This window comes from Clarias gariepinus, chromosome 7 (assembly GCF_024256425.1).
Source record: "Clarias gariepinus isolate MV-2021 ecotype Netherlands chromosome 7, CGAR_prim_01v2, whole genome shotgun sequence".
In the NCBI taxonomy this organism is placed as follows: Eukaryota; Metazoa; Chordata; class Actinopteri; order Siluriformes; family Clariidae; genus Clarias; species Clarias gariepinus.
Window position 1 is genome coordinate 40,731,358 of NC_071106.1, and position 19,660 is coordinate 40,751,017.

At 42.8% G+C, this 19,660-nt stretch overlaps 2 protein-coding genes across 4 annotated transcripts; one reads left to right on the plus strand and one right to left on the minus strand.

Annotated features, from left to right (window-relative positions):
• The first annotated feature begins 31 nt into the window (after nt 1-31).
• Nucleotides 32-8,378, plus strand: LOC128527975 (uncharacterized). Its single transcript, XM_053500668.1, has 9 exons — nt 32-301; nt 385-420; nt 526-599; nt 690-764; nt 4,982-5,144; nt 5,233-5,339; nt 5,419-5,563; nt 5,683-5,809; nt 8,074-8,378. The coding sequence occupies exons 1-9, from the start codon at nt 191-193 to the stop codon at nt 8,376-8,378; spliced, it is 1,143 nt and encodes a 380-aa protein (XP_053356643.1). The 5' UTR covers nt 32-190.
• A 269-nt stretch (nt 8,379-8,647) lies between these two features.
• LOC128527578 (uncharacterized) lies at nt 8,648-11,100 on the minus strand. 3 transcript variants are annotated; one of them, XM_053500024.1, is made up of 5 exons: nt 10,883-11,100; nt 9,803-9,894; nt 9,593-9,703; nt 9,197-9,322; nt 8,648-8,867 (listed from the first exon to the last, which is right to left on the minus strand). In XM_053500024.1, exons 1-5 carry the CDS (start codon nt 10,958-10,960, stop codon nt 8,648-8,650), a joined length of 627 nt encoding a protein of 208 aa, XP_053355999.1. In that variant the 5' UTR covers nt 10,961-11,100. The 3 variants fall into 3 exon arrangements, with proteins under 3 accessions (XP_053355999.1, XP_053356000.1, XP_053355998.1); XM_053500025.1 differs by having other exon boundaries at nt 8,667-8,867; nt 9,197-9,318; XM_053500023.1 differs by having other exon boundaries at nt 8,667-8,867; nt 9,197-9,470.
• Between the last annotated feature and the right edge of the window lie 8,560 nt (nt 11,101-19,660).

Consider the following 19,660-nt stretch of genomic DNA (forward strand, 5'->3'; position numbering starts at 1 on the left):
TTTCTCTTTCTTTACAAAAGGTGGCAGTGGCCGAAGAAAGCTCACTGTAATTCCACCAGAAACAGAAGGGTATTCTGTCAGAGCTCTTAAAGCTGTGTCAGGAGCAGGCAAAGCCATTTTTTACATAGTGCCACTTCAGGAGACATTAGACACATCTCCTCTGCCTCCTGACTTACATCACTTTTCAAAGATGCCAAAGAAGACATGTTACCAGTGTCATGAAGTGATGCCTTTGCAAATGCTTGCAGTACATGTCAGGACATGCAAGGGCAAATTGCGTTCTGATGAGACTGATAATGAGGTAAGAGTGAATGTTGTTTTGAGTATGATAGCAATGAGAAAACATGCATTATTTATTCAAATAACTGTTTTGTAAATCTGTAGGACTTTGAGTTATGCATTGTGGAGAGCAAGTGCAAGGTAACCTGACATTTCTAGAAATCACTAAAATCTCTTAAGTTTATTTCGCTCCAGTAATCATGTTTCACCTACTTGTAACATGCCACTTTTTTTTTCAAATTTCAGGTGGTTTGTCCAATTTGCACCAATGAATTTCCAGAAGATGAGATCGCCATCCATGCTAGTCTGTGTGGAGATAGGTAATCAGTATTAATCTGCTCTTTTTTTAAAGTACTTTTTTAATAATACAACAAAAGTAAACAAATGATTGATTTTTGTTTTAAACATAGCACTGAAAGTACAATGAGTGCAGGACATAACAGTTCATGCGCACCTACTCAAAGGCCAGTATGGACACCAGAGAGGTATGTTTTTAAAATGGGCTTTGCATGAATTCAAATACACAACCACTTGTCAAAATTATATGTACCATCATTTACATAATCCACATTGTGTGCCATGTGATTCGTGTGACAACTAGTCACATTATCTAAAATTTTAAGAGGTTATGAAAAGCACAGCACATACTGCAATACTTGTGTTGAATTTTTCTGACATATGTATTTGAAGGTGAACAATGTTTGTGTTTTAGAATTTTACACTAACAAGTTTTCTGTTCTCTTCCTTAAGCGCGGAGGATGTTTTGTGCTTCCTTGAACAACAAGTGGATATAACAAAAGAATTTAAATTGTGTGTGGACAGAGAAGGCCTTCCAGACAGGGGCATGCTACAGTGGCAGCAGAAAAAAGCTGCATCTCCTGCCAGTTGTCTCAAGGTGGTGTATATCAACCTGTATATTAGATCCTGTACCGACACATTTTCTTAAACAGATAGTACCAGCAATAATAGAACCCCTGTTGAGAATAATTAATTCTTCACTCAGCATTGGATATGTTCCAAAATCTTTTAAATTAGCAGTTATCAAACCAATAATTAAGAAACCTGACCTCGACCCCTGTCAGCTGTCCAGTTACAGACCAATATCAAACCTCCCCTTTATCTCTAAGATCCTGGAAAAGATAGTAGCGGAGCAGCTATGCTCATATATACATAGAAATGGCATACATGAACTGTATCAGTCAGGATTTAGGCCTCATCACAGTACAGAGACAGCGCTCGTTAAAGTAGTAAATGACACTCTATTGGCCTCTGATCAGGGTTGTGTAACTATGCTTGTATTACTTGACCTCAGTGCAGCTTTTGACACCGTTGGACACGCTATTCTTCTTCACAGATTAGAAAATGTAGTGGGAATTAAGGGTACAGCCCTCTCCTGGCTCAGATCCTATCTGACCCATCATTATCAGTATGTAGACTTAAATGGTGATTATTCTACATGTTCTCTGATGGAGTTTGGCGTTCCGCAGGGTTCAGTTTTAGGTCCACTGCTTTTTTCCCTTTACATGCTTCCTCTGGGCAACATAATCCGTAAGCATGGTATTAGTTTTCATTGTTATGCTGACGATACACAGTTATATGTTTTAGCAAAACCTGATGAGAAAAAACAGCTTACTAAAATTGAGCAATGTGTGCAGGACATAAGAAATTGGATGCTAATTAACTTCCTTCTGCTAAATCCGGATAAGACAGAAGTTCTAGTCATAGGACCGCATACAGCTAGGAGTAAAATTTTAGATCACACCGTAACTTTAGATGGCCTTTCTGTTCCATCAAATGCAACAGTGAAAGACCTTGGTGTGATTATTGATTCCAGCCTTTCATTTGAAGCACATGTAGATAATATTACCAGGATAGCATTCTTTCACCTCAGAAATATTGCCAGAATAAGAAATTTATTGTCGCTAAATGACGCAGAAAAACTAGTTCATGCTTTTATCACCTCTAGGTTGGACTATTGTAATGCCTTACTGTCTGGTTGTTCAGCTAGATGCATAAATAAGCTTCAGCTAGTCCAGAATGCAGCAGCGAGAGTCCTCACCAGAACCAGAAGATATGAGCACATCACCCCTATCTTATCTTCACTCCCTTGGCTCCCTGTGAAATTTCGCATTGATTTTAAAATACTACTCTTGACATATAAAGCATTAAATGGTCTCGCGCCGCAGTACCTGAGCGAACTGCTAGTGTCTTACGATCCGCCACGCCTACTTCGATCAAAGGATGCAGGCTGCTTGTCAGTACCGCGTATTATGAAAAATACAGCTGGGGGCAGAGCTTTTTCTTACAAAGCCCCAAAGTTATGGAATAGTCTTCCAAATAGTGTTCGGGACTCAGACACAGTCTCAGTGTTTAAGTCCAGGCTACAAACCTATTTATTTAGCCAAGCATTTTTATAAATAGATTTGCCATAGGTAAAGGAGCAGATCTGGGGGACTCATGGACGTAGAGTATTATGGTGAACTGGTATGTTTGGATGCTGTCTTCCTCACTCTCATTGATCACTCAGGTTTGCTGACGGTGAGGTGATTGTTTGCTTTACATGTCAGGACGCCCTCATGTTTGTGTTTCCTTCTGGCTCTCCCTTTTAGTTATGCTGTCATAGTTAGTCCTGCCGGAGTCTCTGCTTGCACTCTACAGTTAATATACATTCACATTATACATTGTGTGACTGTGACCATACCTAACTGCCATTTCTCCTCTTCTTCTCTTCCCCCCCCTCTTTCTTTTTCCTCTCTCCTCCTGTCCCCCCCTTTCACTCTTTCTCTCTCTCTCTGTCGAGCTACACATGTCATTCCTGAGCTGCCAGTGATCCAGACTCCCTCTGCCCTCCGGACCTGTCTGACCCATCCTGGTGCCCCGCTTCTGGCTGAAGATCTCGTCACATGGATGCCCCGTGTGTCTCTCTGGGTTGCGTCTGGTGTCTGGGAATGATTCTCTCTACCTAAAAAATGGTTCTGGCCTTGACTGGTGTTGGCAACTGTTTCTCTGGGGACTTGATAGTTCATGACTGGAACTTCTTACAAGTCTACCTGGGTCTTCAATAACTACCTGGACTCCATATTAACATCAATTAACATCAGCTATTATAGCTGAACTGCCTCCCACCCTACACACTGTATAAATGCAGATCATTTACTGCTTTCTGTTTCACCCAAATGAGGATGGGTTCCCTGTTGAGTCTGGTTCCTCTCAAGGTTTCTTCCTATTACCATCTCAGGGAGTTTTCCCTTGCCACTGTCGCCCTCGGCTTGCTCACCAGGGACAAACTGACCATTTTTATTCATACAAATTCACATTTCATACAAACCTAAATAATTCTTTTGACTATGTAAAGCTGCTTTGCGGCAATGAAAATTGCTAAAAGCGCTATACAAATAAAATTGAATTGAATTGAATTAAATATATAGGTGAGGCTGGCGTGGATACAGGAGCACTTAGGAAAGAGTTTTTGACTGGTAAGTTGTTCACTAACTTTTATGTAACAGGTTATATCACTAACAAGTGATCACCTAAAGCTGGGTATTGTTTTTTCTAAGATATGATTTCAGGTATTGAAAAGAGGTTCTTTGAAGGGCCTGGGAGCCAGGGTAAAAATCCCAAGTACTCTTTGACAGACCTTGATGATGAAAACTTCAGGTTGGTTTCAAACAAGTATACATAATACGGCCAAAGCACAGTATTGATGCTGACTGTTTTTTTATGTTATACATATTATACAGAAAATATGTGTGCCAAAGAATCTACTTTTGAAGTTTATGCACTGTGGAAGTGACCAATCTCTTCAAGTTGCTAACTTCAGCCGTTTTGGAGAGATGATTTTATATGTGCCACAAAAATGGCCATTTCAGGATTATACTGTCTTGCTTCAAACAATAATCATTTAAAATGCAAAGTATTCATATTCTTTGAATATTGATAGTAATATTGGTGGGAGCTTCTAGAAGCATATAACCTGAAAAGATTTTGCTTAAATTGGTTTGTGGTAAGTTTAAAAAGAAAAAAAAATATGTGGTGGCCGTAACCATGTCAAATTCATGTTGCAATATCTTAACAAATTTGCATTTCATAATAATACACTTTTTCAGGTTTATGTCTTTTCATGTGAAATCTAAATTGGACAAGTTTCATCTAAAAGACAGTTATGATTAAAAGATTGAATAAAAAAAGGTAACAGACATTACAGACATAAAAGGTCATGAAATTGTATTAAGCAAATATGTTTATTCTTATCTGATAAAAATATAAATGTGTATGTATACTTAGAAAAAATTAAGTGTCGATCGGGAGATAAGAAGCATTAAGTATTATGAAAAATGGTGTTATGATCCTGCATGAAAATGCACTTTTTCACCTAGGTGAGACACTATTTAGAACGAATACTGTGTTTTGGCCAATTACTATATGTAGTGTACTACATGCCCTTGTGTGTGTGTTACTGTAATCTACACACAGACAAAAAAAATATACACACTTCAGGAAAATAGTGTGATGTATATTATTATCATATAATACATAAGGTATAGCAATGTTTGTATTAAAATATTTATTACAAGTTTTTTCTTTTCCTGAAGTGTATATACATTTTTGTCTGACTCTTGTGTTTGTGTGTAATATATAGTGTGTGTGTGATTTTATATAAATAAAATGTTAACTGATGATTTTTATTAATGTATTCATACAGCACTATTGGTGAGATAATGGCAGTCAGCCTCGCTCAAGGTGGACCAGCTCCTGCTTTTTTGAAAGAATGGTGCTACAATTTCCTCTGCACAGGAGAGGTGGACTTAAGTCGTCTTTCTAAGGATGATGTGGCTGATTTAGAGTCTTCTTTACTCATCAGCAGGGTAGAAATCCTGTCTAGCACTGTAATAGGGTCCTTAACGTTTTAAAAATAGTCTGCTTTCTATTTTCTTAACCACTTAACATTTTCAGGTTGAAGATGCTGCAGATGCACAGTCTCTTATGTTGTGGGTTGATGAAATTGTGAGCTGTGGATACACTAGCCAAATAAAGCTGGACAGTAAAGAAAGCATCATTCGGTAAGAATAAAAAAGAACCTGTAATTTACACATTTTTACTAAATAAAATGATGTTTTATTAATGTGCTTTTCTTCACAGTGCTATTGTTTTACACTCTACGACAAGACTAATTCCAATGCTGCAACAACTTAGAAAGGGCCTGGAACTCTATGGTCTGGTGAATCAGATGGCTGCAAACCCAGAAGCTTGTCACTCTCTGTTTGTTCCTGGAAAGATAATTAAAGTAATTTTTCATTCTGTCTTGTGCAAATGGTGCACAGCCACTTGTTCTGTATTGAACTCTTTATGTATATCCTTTGTACTGTAGCTTTAATAAGGCAAATTTGTATTTACTCCTTTTAGCCCGATGCTGATTTTATGATGATGACCTGCCAACCAGATTTCAGTAAAAAGGGGTCATCTAGGGAGAGAACTGAGAGGAGCATCATTAACTACCTTCAAGATTTCTTGCATGAGCTTGAAATACCAGGTACTATACTTGTAATGGTTAACCCCTAGAGGGCGCCAAAGCGCCTGGGTTTGTTCTTTTTATGTTTGTAGTTTGTTTTGTTGGACTTCGTTTCCCAGGCTGCACCTCGGTCAGGTGACGCAAGCATTCACCTGAACCGAGGTAAGATAATTAAGTTAATTATAAATAGCCTGACTGGAGTGCAGTCAGGCGTCTAGTTTTTGTTGTCGTTGTACGTTATATGATTTATGTCTGTGTTTATTTTATGTGTTGATTTAATAAAGCCGATATTGAACCGCCAGCTCGCCTCCTGCAATTATGCCACGCACACACACACGCCGATTTAGGAATCTTGAAAGAAAGCTAGACCGTATAAGTGGCATAGCGGAGGTCGCTCCCACAGATGTTTTTGGGGGGGGGCGCTATTACCATCTCGCCCGAGCTGGCGGAATGGCTGGACGGCAGCGAGGAAGAAGATGAGAGGGAGCTGTATCAAAGCTGGGAAGACTGCAGGCTCGCCGAACCGGCGGACTGGCTGCAAGTCAGCGAGGAGCAGCGAGAGTCAAAAGCGCGGCACAGCTGGGAAGGCTGCAGACTCGCCATTCGGCGGACGCCGTTTAAAGGTGAGGCAGCGGGGAGATACATGGTCCCAAACACCATCCAAGAAGCACTGGCCAAGGAGGCCTGGCAGGACGGTGGCGAGGGTCAACCGGGAAATGACTACGTGGTTTTGGCGCAGCAAAATAGGGAGCGCATTTCAGACCTGCGGGAGCAGGTAGCGCAGCTCCAAATGCTGCTCATCCAGGTTCGGGAGAGCCACGCAGTAGTCCCGGAGGTTCTCCCTCTCCCTAATCTGGAAGACGCGCTCCCTCTCCCGCCCCCGCCTGTGGTCGACGCGGAGGTCTACGTGCCGTGGCTGCACGGCGACGAGGACACGTTTCCTCCACCGCCGCCGCCTCTGCCCGACATGGGGGACGTCGCTCCAGCTCCTCAGCCTGGCTGCGAGGACGGCACGCTACTTCCTCCGCCTCCCGGCTTTGAGAACATCACACCAGTTCCTCAGCCGCCGGACACAGCGAGCTTCGTGCCAGCCCCTCAGCCTGGCTACGAGGACGGCCCGCTGCTTCTTCCGCCTCCCGGCTTTGAGGACGTCGCTTCAGCTCCTCAGCCGGGTTTCGAGGACGGCACGCTTCTTCCTCCGCCTCCCGGCTTTGAGGACGTCGCTCCAGCTCCTCAGCCGGGTTTCGAGGACGGCACGCTTCTTCCTCCGCCTCCCGGCTGTGAGGACGTCGCTTCAGCTCCGCCGCCGCCCAGCTCAGCGAGCGTCGCTCCAGCTCCGCCGCCGCCGCCCAGCTCAGCGCACGTCGCTCCAGCTCCGCCGCCCAGCTCAGCGAGCGTCGCTCCAGCTCCGTCGCCGCCGCCCAGCTCAGCGCAAGACGATTCAGCTCCGCCGCCGCCCAGCTAAGCGCACGTCGCTCCAGCTCCGCCGCCGTCGCCCAGCTCAGCGAGCGTCGCTCCAGCTCCTCAGCCACCGCCGAGCGTCGCTCCAGCTCCTCAGCCGCCGCCGAACGTCGCTCCAGCTCCTCAGCCGCCGCCGAACGTCGCTCCAGCTCCTCAGCCGCCGCCGAACGTCGCTCCAGCTCCTCAGCTGCCGCCGTCCGTCGCTGCAGCTCTTCAGCCTCGCAGGCCGTCGTGGATTACGCAGGCTTGCCAGCCCTGCTCGCGAGAGGGGATCGACCGCCTCAGTATTGGGGGTCCAGACTGGGACCGCTGGGGAGGGAGTCCCGGTCCTCCGGTAACGCTCCGGAGGAGCGTTTTTTAGGGGGGGGTACTGTAATGGTAAACCCCTAGAGGGCGCCAAAGCGCCTGGGTTTGTTCTTTTTATGTTTGTAGTTTGTTTTGTTGGACTTCGTTTCCCAGGCTGCACCTCGGTCAGGTGACGCAAGCATTCACGTAAGATAATTAAGTTAATTATAAATAGCCTGACTGGAGTGCAGTCAGGCGTCTAGCTTTTGTTGTCGTTGTACGTTATATGATTTATGTCGGTGTTTATTTTATGTGTTGCTTTAATAAAGCCGATATTGAACTGCCAGCTCGCCTCCTGCAATTATGCCACGCACACACACGCCGATTTAGGAATCGTGACAATACTATCCAGTAATACATAGATGATGATTGTTTAATTTTAAGAGCGCCTATAAACTTAGATAAAAGATTTCAAGTTCAATTTGATTTAAACTCTGTTCTTTTGAGATGCATACAGTGTGTATATTCATACATTACAGATGGTGAGAGAGACAGTGCAACTGGTGTAGAGTCAGAGCCTCTTGAAGTCCAGAATGTTCTCCAGTGGATTACTGGGCAGTCTCACATGCCCATCCTGCCTAATGAAAAAAATAATTTTAAAATAAATTACAAGTTTGATCATGAATGCAAGGAGCGACTAGGGGATCACTCTATTTGTTACCCAACTGTGAGTGTGTGCACACGTACTGTGACTTTTCCAGTACAGCATCTAAAAACTTACACAGAGTTTAAAAAAATCATATGTGAAGCAGTTAGATATGGAGGTGGATTCTACAGAGTTTAAGACCATCTCATTTATTGTTTTAAACATCAGCTGTTGCAATAGGTTCACTTTAGTTTATTTATTTCCACATGGGTTCAATCATACAGTTTAAACAGCATTGTGGTGAAATTATGTACAGAACTCCTCTGTTTGATACAAGTAGCACAATTGTGCATTGTCAGTAAATGCCCCCAAGTGCCTGCATTAATTATAAAAAAAAAAAAAAAACTTGCCTACTGGTAACTTGAGTAAATGTTCATATTTGAGATATTTCTGACTGGTTTTGTTTTTCAATTTAAAATGTCATCATTAGTTTGACACGTTGTGCAGAAATCGTATGTACAAGTCCCGCCCATGTGACTGAGATGGTTCCAGAGGATTGACAGTTCTCTGAAGTTCTTGCAGGGTTTGCTCATCCAGTGGGCACTCAATTTCAGGAACCACAACTGTGCCGTTAGAGACTTCTTGCAGTACAGCACTCTCCCAGTCAATACCGGGGTCTTGAAGTTCCTTTAATCCAGAAACACAACACATTCAAATCAGTCAGGCCTAGGTACTTGTCTATTTAATATACAAATTAAGATGACTGGAATAATGCTGGACACTGTCAAATATGCCACTAATCCCCACAGCAGAGCTCCGGCATAAGGGTGAATTTATATTAGAAAAAAGTTGCATCTGCTGATAAGAGTCTCACTGATTAAAACCTTAAACCATATGGTAAACTCTTGATTGTATCAAAATGTTGGGTTTGTGCACCACATTCTAAAAGAAAACTACCTGATTTAACAACAGCTATCTGCTGTTTCATTTTAGCACAGTGATTGATATATACACACCTCAAGGCTCTCTCCCTCATCCAGATCTTGTAGATGTCCCATACACCACAGCTGCTCTGGAGTGAGACCTCCCTCCGTTCGTAGAGGATGATTATTCCATCCTCCAACAAATGTGTCAAAATCTGCCTTAAGACGAGGGACAAATATGTAATGTACACCAAAAAGATGAATGACATCTGAAATATCAAGCAGACCATCCTCCTCCAGAGAGTGAAGAATATCATGGTATTTGCTAGTCACTGCAACCCAAACGTCATGCCAAAGTCGCTCCACTCTGTAATAAATTGTAACTAGTTTAGGTTTAAATTGTAATTCATGTATACACTAAACATCATCACTGGAATTACCTAATAGTCAAATAAATTATCAACAACACCAAAAACATTAAACTCCAACCTCTGATTATGGACACTCTTTCCAGAGATGAAGCTCGCTCTTCCTGTTCCCCTTGTAGTAAACATGAATTGTGCAATGTCCAGATTTTCAACTCCTTGATCTCCCCTAACCCTAAAATAAAATAGATTTGAATGACATCAATAAGGCCTACTGTAAGTAAAAATTTATCTAAACTTGTTGCTAGTATATACTTAAATCGGTATGAAATACCTTGATGGTAAGCCATGCAGCTGAGTTGATCTCAGGAAGAATGAAAATGCTGTTTCTGCTTTGTTGTTTGTTGCAGCATCCAAGTACAAGATCTGCAGTAAAGCCACATGGAAAAAAACAGCTTTCATCTCATTACAACTTTAAACAAATGATGTAATTGTAGTTCAGGCACTATGTACTGCAAAACTGTTGGATTAGACCTCATAAGTTTTAGCTAGGTGTACCTAATCACCTGACAACTGACTAGAGTGCATTTCTGGTGTTGCCAAAAGTATTAACCAAACCTTTAGTTAATACTTAAGTTCACATGTTGATCTGAAATGCACAGCTTTACTTAATTCTAAAGTGTGTGCATTATATCTATGAGGAATGCAGCTTGACTACACTGATTCTAGCAATAATGATACACACAGTACATACATATATACATTCTGTACATACACTACTAGTCAAAGTTTGGAAACGCCTAACTCCATGGTCTTGATTTTTATTTATTTCTACACTGTAAAACAATGCTTAATGCATCCAAAATACACAATAATCTCCTTTGAACAGTTGATATTGAGATGTATATCTGCTCCTTCTGCTCTGTAAAGCTTCATATCGTCTCTAATCTGAGGTGCTGGTTGCTAATTGGTGATTTCTGAGGCTGGTGACTCTAAATTGACTTCTCTGCAGCTGGAGCTCATCTTTTATTTTCATGAGCTGTGAGCCGTAATCCTCAAATTTAAAGCTACAACTTAAAGTTAGATGGAGTGTAACTACAATTTTGTTTGGGATTTTTAAATATAAAATAAGTTACTTTTACTCTCTTCCTTGTGAATCTAATGGTAACAGGTTTTTTTTCTTTGGTAATGAACTCGATAGAATACACAAAAGCCATTTGAATTTTATCTTGAAGTTCTTTTATCCTAAACTCCAATCTATCAACTGCCCTTACTTCAGTTAGCCATGTAAAAGTACTAACTGAGATCATACAATAATCATTAACCTATTATACACATATAATATTTACGTATTAATTTGTAACTCCACCAGATTCTGCATTAAAATTCAAAATTTAACAGTAAAAACAATTACCTTCCTTGAGTAGCCATCCACACCACCGCAAACCACAATGTTGTACCTGATGGAAGAAAGAGTAAGTTCAATAAGCATGTTCTTGTGTTACAAGTAAGAACTTGAATTCTTACTTGAATGTTTGGTCGATGATGTCAGCCATGTCCACAGAACAAAAATCTTTATTTTTTTTTCTACCATGCTTTTTTTATGACATTTGCTTATAGCCTTTGTTTAAATTTGAAACACTTAACTATGGTGCTCTTAATATACTGTACTATAAAATAACAAGCTCAGATTTATTAAAGCAATTTAAGGTATGGCATGCATCAAACTATCTAATTTGTGTTAGATAGTTGTACAACAAGGCCAAAGTTGAGCGAGCGTACAGGCAGAGTCGAGCGCGCACAGAAAAGAAATGTTGCACGCGCGTGCAGACAGAGTCGAGCGCGCGCAGAATCGAGAAGTCGCGCGTGCGCGGAGAACATTTTTAGCGAGCAGAGAACATGTTGAGCGAGCAGGGGAGACATTGCACACGCAGAATCGAGCTGTTAAGCGCGCAGAGGAGACATTGCACGCGCATAGAGTGCTTTGTCTGCTCTCAAAATGTCAAACCACGCGCTCAGAATTGTGGCAGGAATATAACGCCATACTTTTATTTTGAGTTTTTAATGTGTGTGTGTGAGTGAGAGAGAGAGAGAGAGAAAGTAATTCTTTCACATGCGCCTGTTTATTATTACCCATAAAGCAAAAGCAAGTCTCATTAGAGGTTAAATATCCATTTTCTTTCTCTCTCTGTCAGGCTGCACTGAATCTGTTAGTGTGTGTGTGTGTGCGCGAGTCATTGGACAGGGTACCCATTCCCTTCTCATCTCGTTTTCACACACACACACACACACACACACACACTTGCATTTACATTTGGGCATTTGGCAGACGCTCTTATCCAGAGTGACTTACATTTTATCTCATTACACACACACACACACAAATACACACACACACATTCTAACGGAAAGACTGCTCTATCACTATTCTTTTTAAAGGTAAAGTGCAGGTTTATTTGTTTTATTTTAACTGTACAGCAGTGATTTTGTTAGTTAGTGTGCATGCTCGAATGTCATTAAAGAGGTTTCCTGTTTATTTTCCAGATAAAACAGTGTTGTTGTTAGTGTGTGTGTGTGTGTATGCGTGTAAAATTCGTCCTGCACTATAGTCCTCCCCCTCTCAAATACAAGAGGCGGGAAGGGGAGGTACACATTCCTCCTCTCGTTTTACTTTAGCTTCACACACACACGCACACACATACACAATACACTCAATCTGAATTTGCACCTCAATCATAGTTTTCGTGTTTAATATCCATTGTATATAGACATGGTGGGTTATTAGGCTGAGAGTATAAACCAGTAAATTTTTTAAACTTTTAAAAAGAGGGTTCTGCAAAGGATGCTGTGTATGATTTAAGGTATGTATCTATCTAAATAGGTTCTAATATTAAACTTTAATAATAATCAGTAGGATTTTATTTAGGTTGTAGGCTATGCTATAAGAATGTTTGGGCATAATTATTTACTTACTATTTAGTTATTCACAAACACAGACAAGAGGCGTGGTCTTAGGGGAAAAGGAATCAATTAATTTAGAAAATAGCTAAGAAAAAGGGTTAAATAAGGGAGGGAGGAATAAAAGGAAAGTATGAGAAGGTGGTGTGTGCACGTGCAGATCAGTTGGCAGTGCCCAGCTGGCATCGGGGCAGCGGCTCCTGTATCTCCATGGGCACTCCTTCTTTACTCTGACCTAAGCAGGGGTAGCTCAGTGGTTAAGGCATTGGACTACGGTTCAAACCCCACAACCACCAAGTTGCCACTGTTGGACCCTTGAGCGCGGCCCTTAACCCTCAACTGCTTGGATGTGTAATGAGATAAAAATGCAAGTCGCTCTGGATAAGAGCGTCTGCCAAATGCGTAAATGTAAGCAACTGTCCCAGCTCTCAGTTGGGTGTGGCCACAGACGAGAGTCCCTTTGGTGAATCTCCAGTGCGAGAACAGAAAGACCCCGAGCTACACTCCCTGCCTCGCTTTCATAAAGTGAAACTAATTAACTAATAAATTAAAATGAAATAAACACAACAACAAATTACAAGAATGAAATATGGCCCTTACATTTCCAGCCCCTAATTGACAGGCAGGGAGACTGACAATTACACACATTTTTGTTTTGTTGTTTTTTTGTTTTTTTTTTAACAATAGGGCCACAAAATTAACTTTAACATTTTAAACATTTTGTTTACAGTATATCGTTGTATATAGTATATCGTTGCGTACCAAATGAAAGGAACATAACTACTATATAAGGTAATTAACAGTCCATTTCACATATGAGGCACAGCTTATCGATTTGTCTTTCCAGTGTACTGGTTTTAGTTTTGACCAGCACACGTCTCACAAGTCCTTTTTTATTAGGGAACACTTTCGTGATCCTTCTGACGACCCATAAATTTCTTGAAGAAGACTCATCAATTATTAGAACTACGTCTCCAATCGAGAGTTTTTTTCTCACTTGAGACCATTTTTGGCGCTCCTGAAGCAAGGGCAAGTATTCACGCACCCATCGCTTCCAGAATAAATCAGCAAGGTATTGAATTTGCTTGTGGTTAGGTGTCAGGGGCTCCAGGTCTGTGGGATCATCTGTTGCAGTGGTAAGGGGACGGTCGTTCATTATTGCTTCCACCTCACACAGAAATGTATGCAAGCTCTCATCGTTTAGTGTTTTTTCTTTTAATACGGACCTCAGGATCTTTCTGACTGATCTTATCTGCCTTTCCCATATTCCACCGAAATGAGACCCAGCAGGAGGATTAAATATCCATTGTATCCCCTTTTGCATGAGGACGCCTTCAATTTTTGACTGATTCCACTGTTGGATAGCTTTACACAATTCAATCTCATCACCTATAAAGTTTGTTCCATTATCACTTCTCATAACTGACACCTGGCCTCTTCTGCACATGAGTCTGTATCTAATGACTGCGCAACTTCAATGTGCACGGCTCTTGTTGTCAGACAAGTAAACAATACACCATATCTTTTAACATTACTTCTACCTCGTTTGACCTCGAAGGGTCCAAAATAGTCTACCCCTACGTTAGTGAACGGTGGGTGATCTGGTGTTATTCTATCACGTGGCAGTTCTGACATTTTTTGTTCACTAGTCTTTGCTCTGATTTTTCTACATGTCACACAGCTGGACAGAACCTTTCTCACAAGGAAATTTGCAGTCGGAATCCAGTGTATCTGCCGCAATTTAGAAAGCATATAATTCCTTCCACAATGTCCAACCTGTTCGTGAATGTCTCTTAAGATTAAAGTTGTAATGTGTGAGTCTTTGGGTATAATGACTAGGTGTTTTACATGCTCAGGCATTGCAGACCTACCAAGACGTCCTCCAACTCTTAGCACTCCATCCTGCAGTACTGGGTCTAGTTTGGAGAGACAACTATCTTTTTACGGATGCATTACCCTTTTGTAACATGGAAATTTCGTCTTTGAATTTTTGGTTTTGAACAAACTTAATAACTTTGTTTTCTGCCCTTGTTAAGTCCTTAATTGTTAGAGACTTATGGTTTTCAGTTATTTATTCATCTGCGCATTTTCTAGCCTTTTTTGTTCTCTGTTTAAGCATGTCCTTGATATGAAAAATCCAGGCAACTGATCTTTTTAACTTGTACCAGTCAGAGTGATAGTTAATCAGTTTACTCACGGTACCTGTGCTCTCTGTAGTCTTTACGAGATTCACTGAGGCTGAATATTTAACCTAAATGTCATCCTCTTTCATTGACAGATCATGAATGTTCTCAGGCCATTTACACTCTGGTTCTTTGAGAAAGGAGGGACCATGGATCTAATTGTTGTTTTTCATGAATTTTTCACAGGAAACTCCTCTGGATGCAGCGTCAGCTGGGTTTTTTGAAGTGCTGTGGCTTGGTTGACTCTCGTATGATGGCAATTCTGTTAGCAACGAAGATTTTAAAACAAAGTTTTTCATTGTCAATGTATCTCAAGACAGTTGTACTTTTCACTTGCATCTGAAAAGTGGTGAAGTTATGCTGTAGTTGTAACTCCAAAGTCAACTGGTTTTACGCATCTTGCTACACTGAACTCAGACAATTGATGCAACTCTTGTAGCCAGGCCTTCCATCTCTTTGTTAACTGTTCGGGAATGTCATCATCCCAAGCGAATCTTTCTTTACACAACTGCTGCATTAAGATCTTAGCTGGCAGTATGACTGGTGCGAGGAAGCCTAAAGGGTCATAAATTGAACTAGTGACTGACAAGATTCCTCTTCTAGTCACAGGCCGCTCTTTTAAACTAATCTTAAACTTGAGCGTGTCTAAATTGATACACCACAACACCCCTAGAGCTCTCTCGACAGGGAGTGCGTCTTTACTCAAATCTAAGTCCCTCATGTCTTTAATTCTTTCACTTTCAGGAATGGAAGTTAGTAATGTACGACTATTACTTGCCCACATGGTGCACTTGCGCAAAGTTTGGTGAGATTGTTATATAATGCAACTGCTTGATTATGACTAGAAACAGACTTCAAGCAGTTGTCTAAGTACTGTGTTGACTGCCTTGGCAGATGCATTGCTGCGGTTTTCTTCTGCTGTTTTTCTAAGGGTGAAGTTAGCTACACTTGGAGATGATTTTGCACCAAACAAGTGAATGACCATTTTATACTCGACCAAGTCCTGACTCACATTTCCATTCGGCCACCATAGGAAACGCAACAAATCTGTGTCCTTTTCCGGAACTCTAACCTGATAGTACATGGCTTCCACATCTGCCATCGTGGCAACTTCCTCTTGTCTAAAGCGTGTAAGCACTCCAATGAGTGAGTTTGTCAGGTTGGGTCCTTGCAGGAGCTCGCTATTTAATGATACTCCCTGATAGCTAGCAGGACAGTCGAAGACTACCCTAAGCTTTTTCTTTTGAGGATGGTATACACCATGGTGAGGTCTATACCACATTTGCCCGTCTTGTCGACTTAGGTGAGGTGTAGGGACCTTGATTGCATGACCCTTTTCAAACATGTCGTTCATAAAGCTTGAATACTCTTCATGAAAGAACCGGTTATTCTTAAACTTCCTTTTAAGGTTCAGTGCGCGCAGCATGGCTGCACTTCAGTTATTGGGCATTTGAATAGCTGCTTTCTTAAATAGGAGGCTGATGTAGAAGTGATTATCGGTAAACTGCAGAGAGTTAGTTACAGAGTCTAAAAACTGATAGTCCTCTTGTGACAACTCAGCTTTGTCATCACATATCTGTTCAGGAAAATCATTGTTGTACTGTTGTATCAGCATTTGTTCTACACTTTCTACAAAGGGAATTGATCCAAGATGGCGGCGCGGCAGTAGCACGCAGCGGCCGCTCTGGAGCCAAAGTGGTGCTACGTTGTTTACGTTTTGTGTGTAACGCGTTTATTTTACTCTGTGTATGGATACCGTCGCGACTGGTGTCCGTACATACAACAGCCAGACACTTTTGTTCCTAAATAACCCGGGTAACTACATCCACGATGAGCTGCGGGAAAAGCTACGCGACCTCGGCTTGCTGCGCGAACCAGGCCTCAAAGCCTTAGCGTTGCCTGATGCCGGCGGCCGGAGGAAGGGTCATCGGAAGTGGTGCGCGAGGAAGCGGAAGCGCGGCAAGCGGGCGGGAGTCTGTGCTAGGCTAAAAACAAACCCTAGCCGGCCGGCTTTCCCGTCCATCATCCTATCCAACTTCTGCTCCCTGGACAATAAACTGGACTACATCCGACTTCAGCAGGCTACACAGCGTGAGGTTAGAGACTGCTGTGTCTTTGTTTTCACGGAGACATGGCTTAGCGACAGAGTACCGGACACCGCTGTTCAGCTAGACAGGCTAGCCTCGTTTCACGGCGACAGAAATGCAGCTCTGTGCGGTAAGACTCGCGGTGGCGGCTTGTGTGTTTACATCAACACGAAATGGTGCAAGAACTCTGTGCTAGTTTCTAGTTATTGCTCATCGCTAGTGGAGTTTGTGACTGTTAGATGCAGACTTCACTGACTTGGAGGAGTACACGTCATCAGTGACCAGCTACATCAACAAGTGCACCGATGACGTCACTGTCTCCAAGAGCATCATCTCACGACCCAACCAGAAACCGTGGATTACTGCGGAGGTGCGTGCACTTCTGAGGACCCGAGACTGTGCCTTCAGAGCGGGAGACAAGGTGGCCTGCAGAACAGCAAGGGCCAAACTATCTCGGGGCATCAGAGAGGCAAAGCGCGCACATGCCCAGAGAATCCACAATCACTTTAGGGAAGGCGGCGACACACGGTGCATGTGGCAGGGCTTACAAGCCATCACTCACTACAGAACGACATCACCTGCCTGTGACGGTGATGGCTCCCTCCCAGATGCGCTGAACAACCTCTACGCTCGGTTTGACAGGCAGAACGACGTGGCGGCGAGGAAGACCACCCCTTCCTCTGAACGACCAGGTGCTGTGTCTCACTACAGCTGAGGTGAGGAAAACTCAACGCAGAGTCAACCCACGTAAAGCTGCTGGACCAGACATCATCCCAGGCAGAGTGCTCAGAGAATGTGCTGAACAGCTGGCAGATGTTCTCACCGACATCTTCAACATCTCTCTGAGCAGCGCCGTCATTCCCACGTGCTTCAAAGCCACCACCATCGTCTCCGTGCCCAAGAAGTCTACTGTGTCCTGTCTCAATGACTACCGTCCCGTCACACTTACACCCATCATCATGAAGTGCTTCGAGCGGCTCGTCATGAGACACATCAAGACCCTGCTGCCCCCTTTACTGGACCCACTGCAATTTGCGTATCATCCTAACCGCTCAACGGACGATGCCATCTCCACTACACTCCTTCTTGCCCTCACACACTTGGACAAGAAGGACCCATACGTTCGAATGCTGTACGTAGACTTCAGTTTAGCATTCAACACTATCATCCCCCAACAACTGATCGGGAAGCTGAGCCTGTTGGGCCTGAACACCTCCCTCTGAAACTGGATCCCAGACTTTCTGACCGGAAGGCCTCAGTCAGTACGGATCGGGAACTGCACCTCCAGCACCACCACACTGAGCACTGGGGCCCCACAAGGCTGTGTGCTCAGTCCCCTGCAGGTCGCACTGCTGACTCACGACTATGTAGCAACACACAGTTCAAATCACATCATTAAGTTCGCTGATGACACGACCGTGGTGGGTCTCATTAGCAAGAACGACGAGTCAGCGTACAGAGAGGAAGTGCAGAGGCTAAAGGACTGGTGCAACAACAACAACCTGTCTCTGAATGTTGACAAGACAAAAGAGATGGTTGTTGACTTCAGGAGGACACGAGGCGACCATTCTCCGCTGAGCATCAACGGCTCCTCTGTGGAGATTGTCCAAAACACCAAATTCCTGGGTGTCCACCTGGAGAAGGACCTCAACTGGTCCCTCAACACCAGCTCCCTACACAAGAAAGCCCAACAGTGTCTCTTCTTTCTGAGAAGACTGAGAAAGGCCCAGCTTCCACCACCGATTCTGATCACCTTCTATAGAGGGACTATCGAGAGCATTCTGAGCGGCTGCATCACTGTCTGGTTTGGGAATTGTGCCATATCGGACCGCAAAACCCTACAGCGGATAGTAAGGACAGCGGAGAAGATCAACAGCATTGTGGCTGATCGGACACACCCCTCTCACACACACTTCACACTCCTGCCATCTGGAAAAAGGTACCGAAGCATTCGGGCACACACATCCAGACTGTGCAACAGCTTTTTTCCACAAGCCATCCGTCTCCTCAACAAAAAGGGACTGAACTGATACACACATACACAAACATTATCACTCAGCTTAACTCAACTACATCAATACATCAAAACATTGAGACTGGACTGACTAATCAACACAAGCACAGACACACTGACCTACACCACCAAACTATCGTACACACATCTCTAAATGCCTCACTGTTTATCTCTTCTGCACAATATTCATTACTTTTTGCACAAATCTCAATTCTTGCCGCTGTGTTTTACTACCTCAACACCATATTTTATGTTCTGATATGTCGTTGTTGTCGCACTGTCACTTTGTTGTTGCTCATTTGCACATTTGCACGTACACTTTATGTTGTCTGTTGTCTGGAAAAAAACTGTATATAGTCTTTAGTTAGTTTTTGTTAATTTATGTTGTAATTTATGTTAGGAATATCTGTCTTGTCTCTGCTAGCCAGCTAACTAGGCCTCTTAGTTAGCTAGTTTAGCTCTGTTAATTTATGTTGTAAGTTTATGTTGCATGTAGCACCTTGGTCCTGGAGGAACGTTGTTTCGTTTCACTGTGTACTAACTGTATATTGTTGAAGTGACAATAAAGCCGACTTAAACTTGAACTTTCGATGGAAACTCTGTTGAGCGAACTGCTAGTGTCTTACGATCCGCCACGCCTACTTCGATCAAAGGATGCAGGCTGCTTGTCAGTACCGCGTATTATGAAAAATACAGCTGGGGGCAGAGCTTTTTCTTACAAAGCCCCAAAGTTATGGAATAGTCTTCCAAATAGTGTTCGGGACTCAGACACAGTCTCAGTGTTTAAGTCCAGGCTAAAAACCTATTTATTTAGCCAAGCATTTTTATAAATAGATTTGCCATAGGTAAAGGAGCAGATCTGGGGGACTCATGGACGTAGAGTATTATGGTGAACTGGTATGTTTGGATGCTGTCTTCCTCACTCTCATTGATCACTCAGGTTTGCTGAC

Bases quoted from the DNA above. Each gene is read 5' to 3' on its own strand.
- LOC128527975 (XM_053500668.1), top strand. From the start codon at position 191: ATGCCAAAGAAGACATGTTACCAGTGTCATGAAGTGATGCCTTTGCAA. The intron at 302-384 runs GTAAGAGTGAAT...GTAAATCTGTAG, and splicing joins CTGATGAGACTGATAATGAG to GACTTTGAGTTATGCATTGT. The intron at 5,564-5,682 runs GTAATTTTTCAT...TACTCCTTTTAG, and splicing joins TTCCTGGAAAGATAATTAAA to CCCGATGCTGATTTTATGAT.
- LOC128527578 (XM_053500023.1), bottom strand. From the start codon at position 10,960: ATGCTTATTGAACTTACTCTTTCTTCCATCAGGTACAACATTGTGGTT. The intron at 9,704-9,802 runs GTATTTCATACC...ATTTTATTTTAG, and splicing joins CTGCATGGCTTACCATCAAG to GGTTAGGGGAGATCAAGGAG. The intron at 9,471-9,592 runs GTTGGAGTTTAA...AATTTATTACAG, and splicing joins AAGAGTGTCCATAATCAGAG to AGTGGAGCGACTTTGGCATG.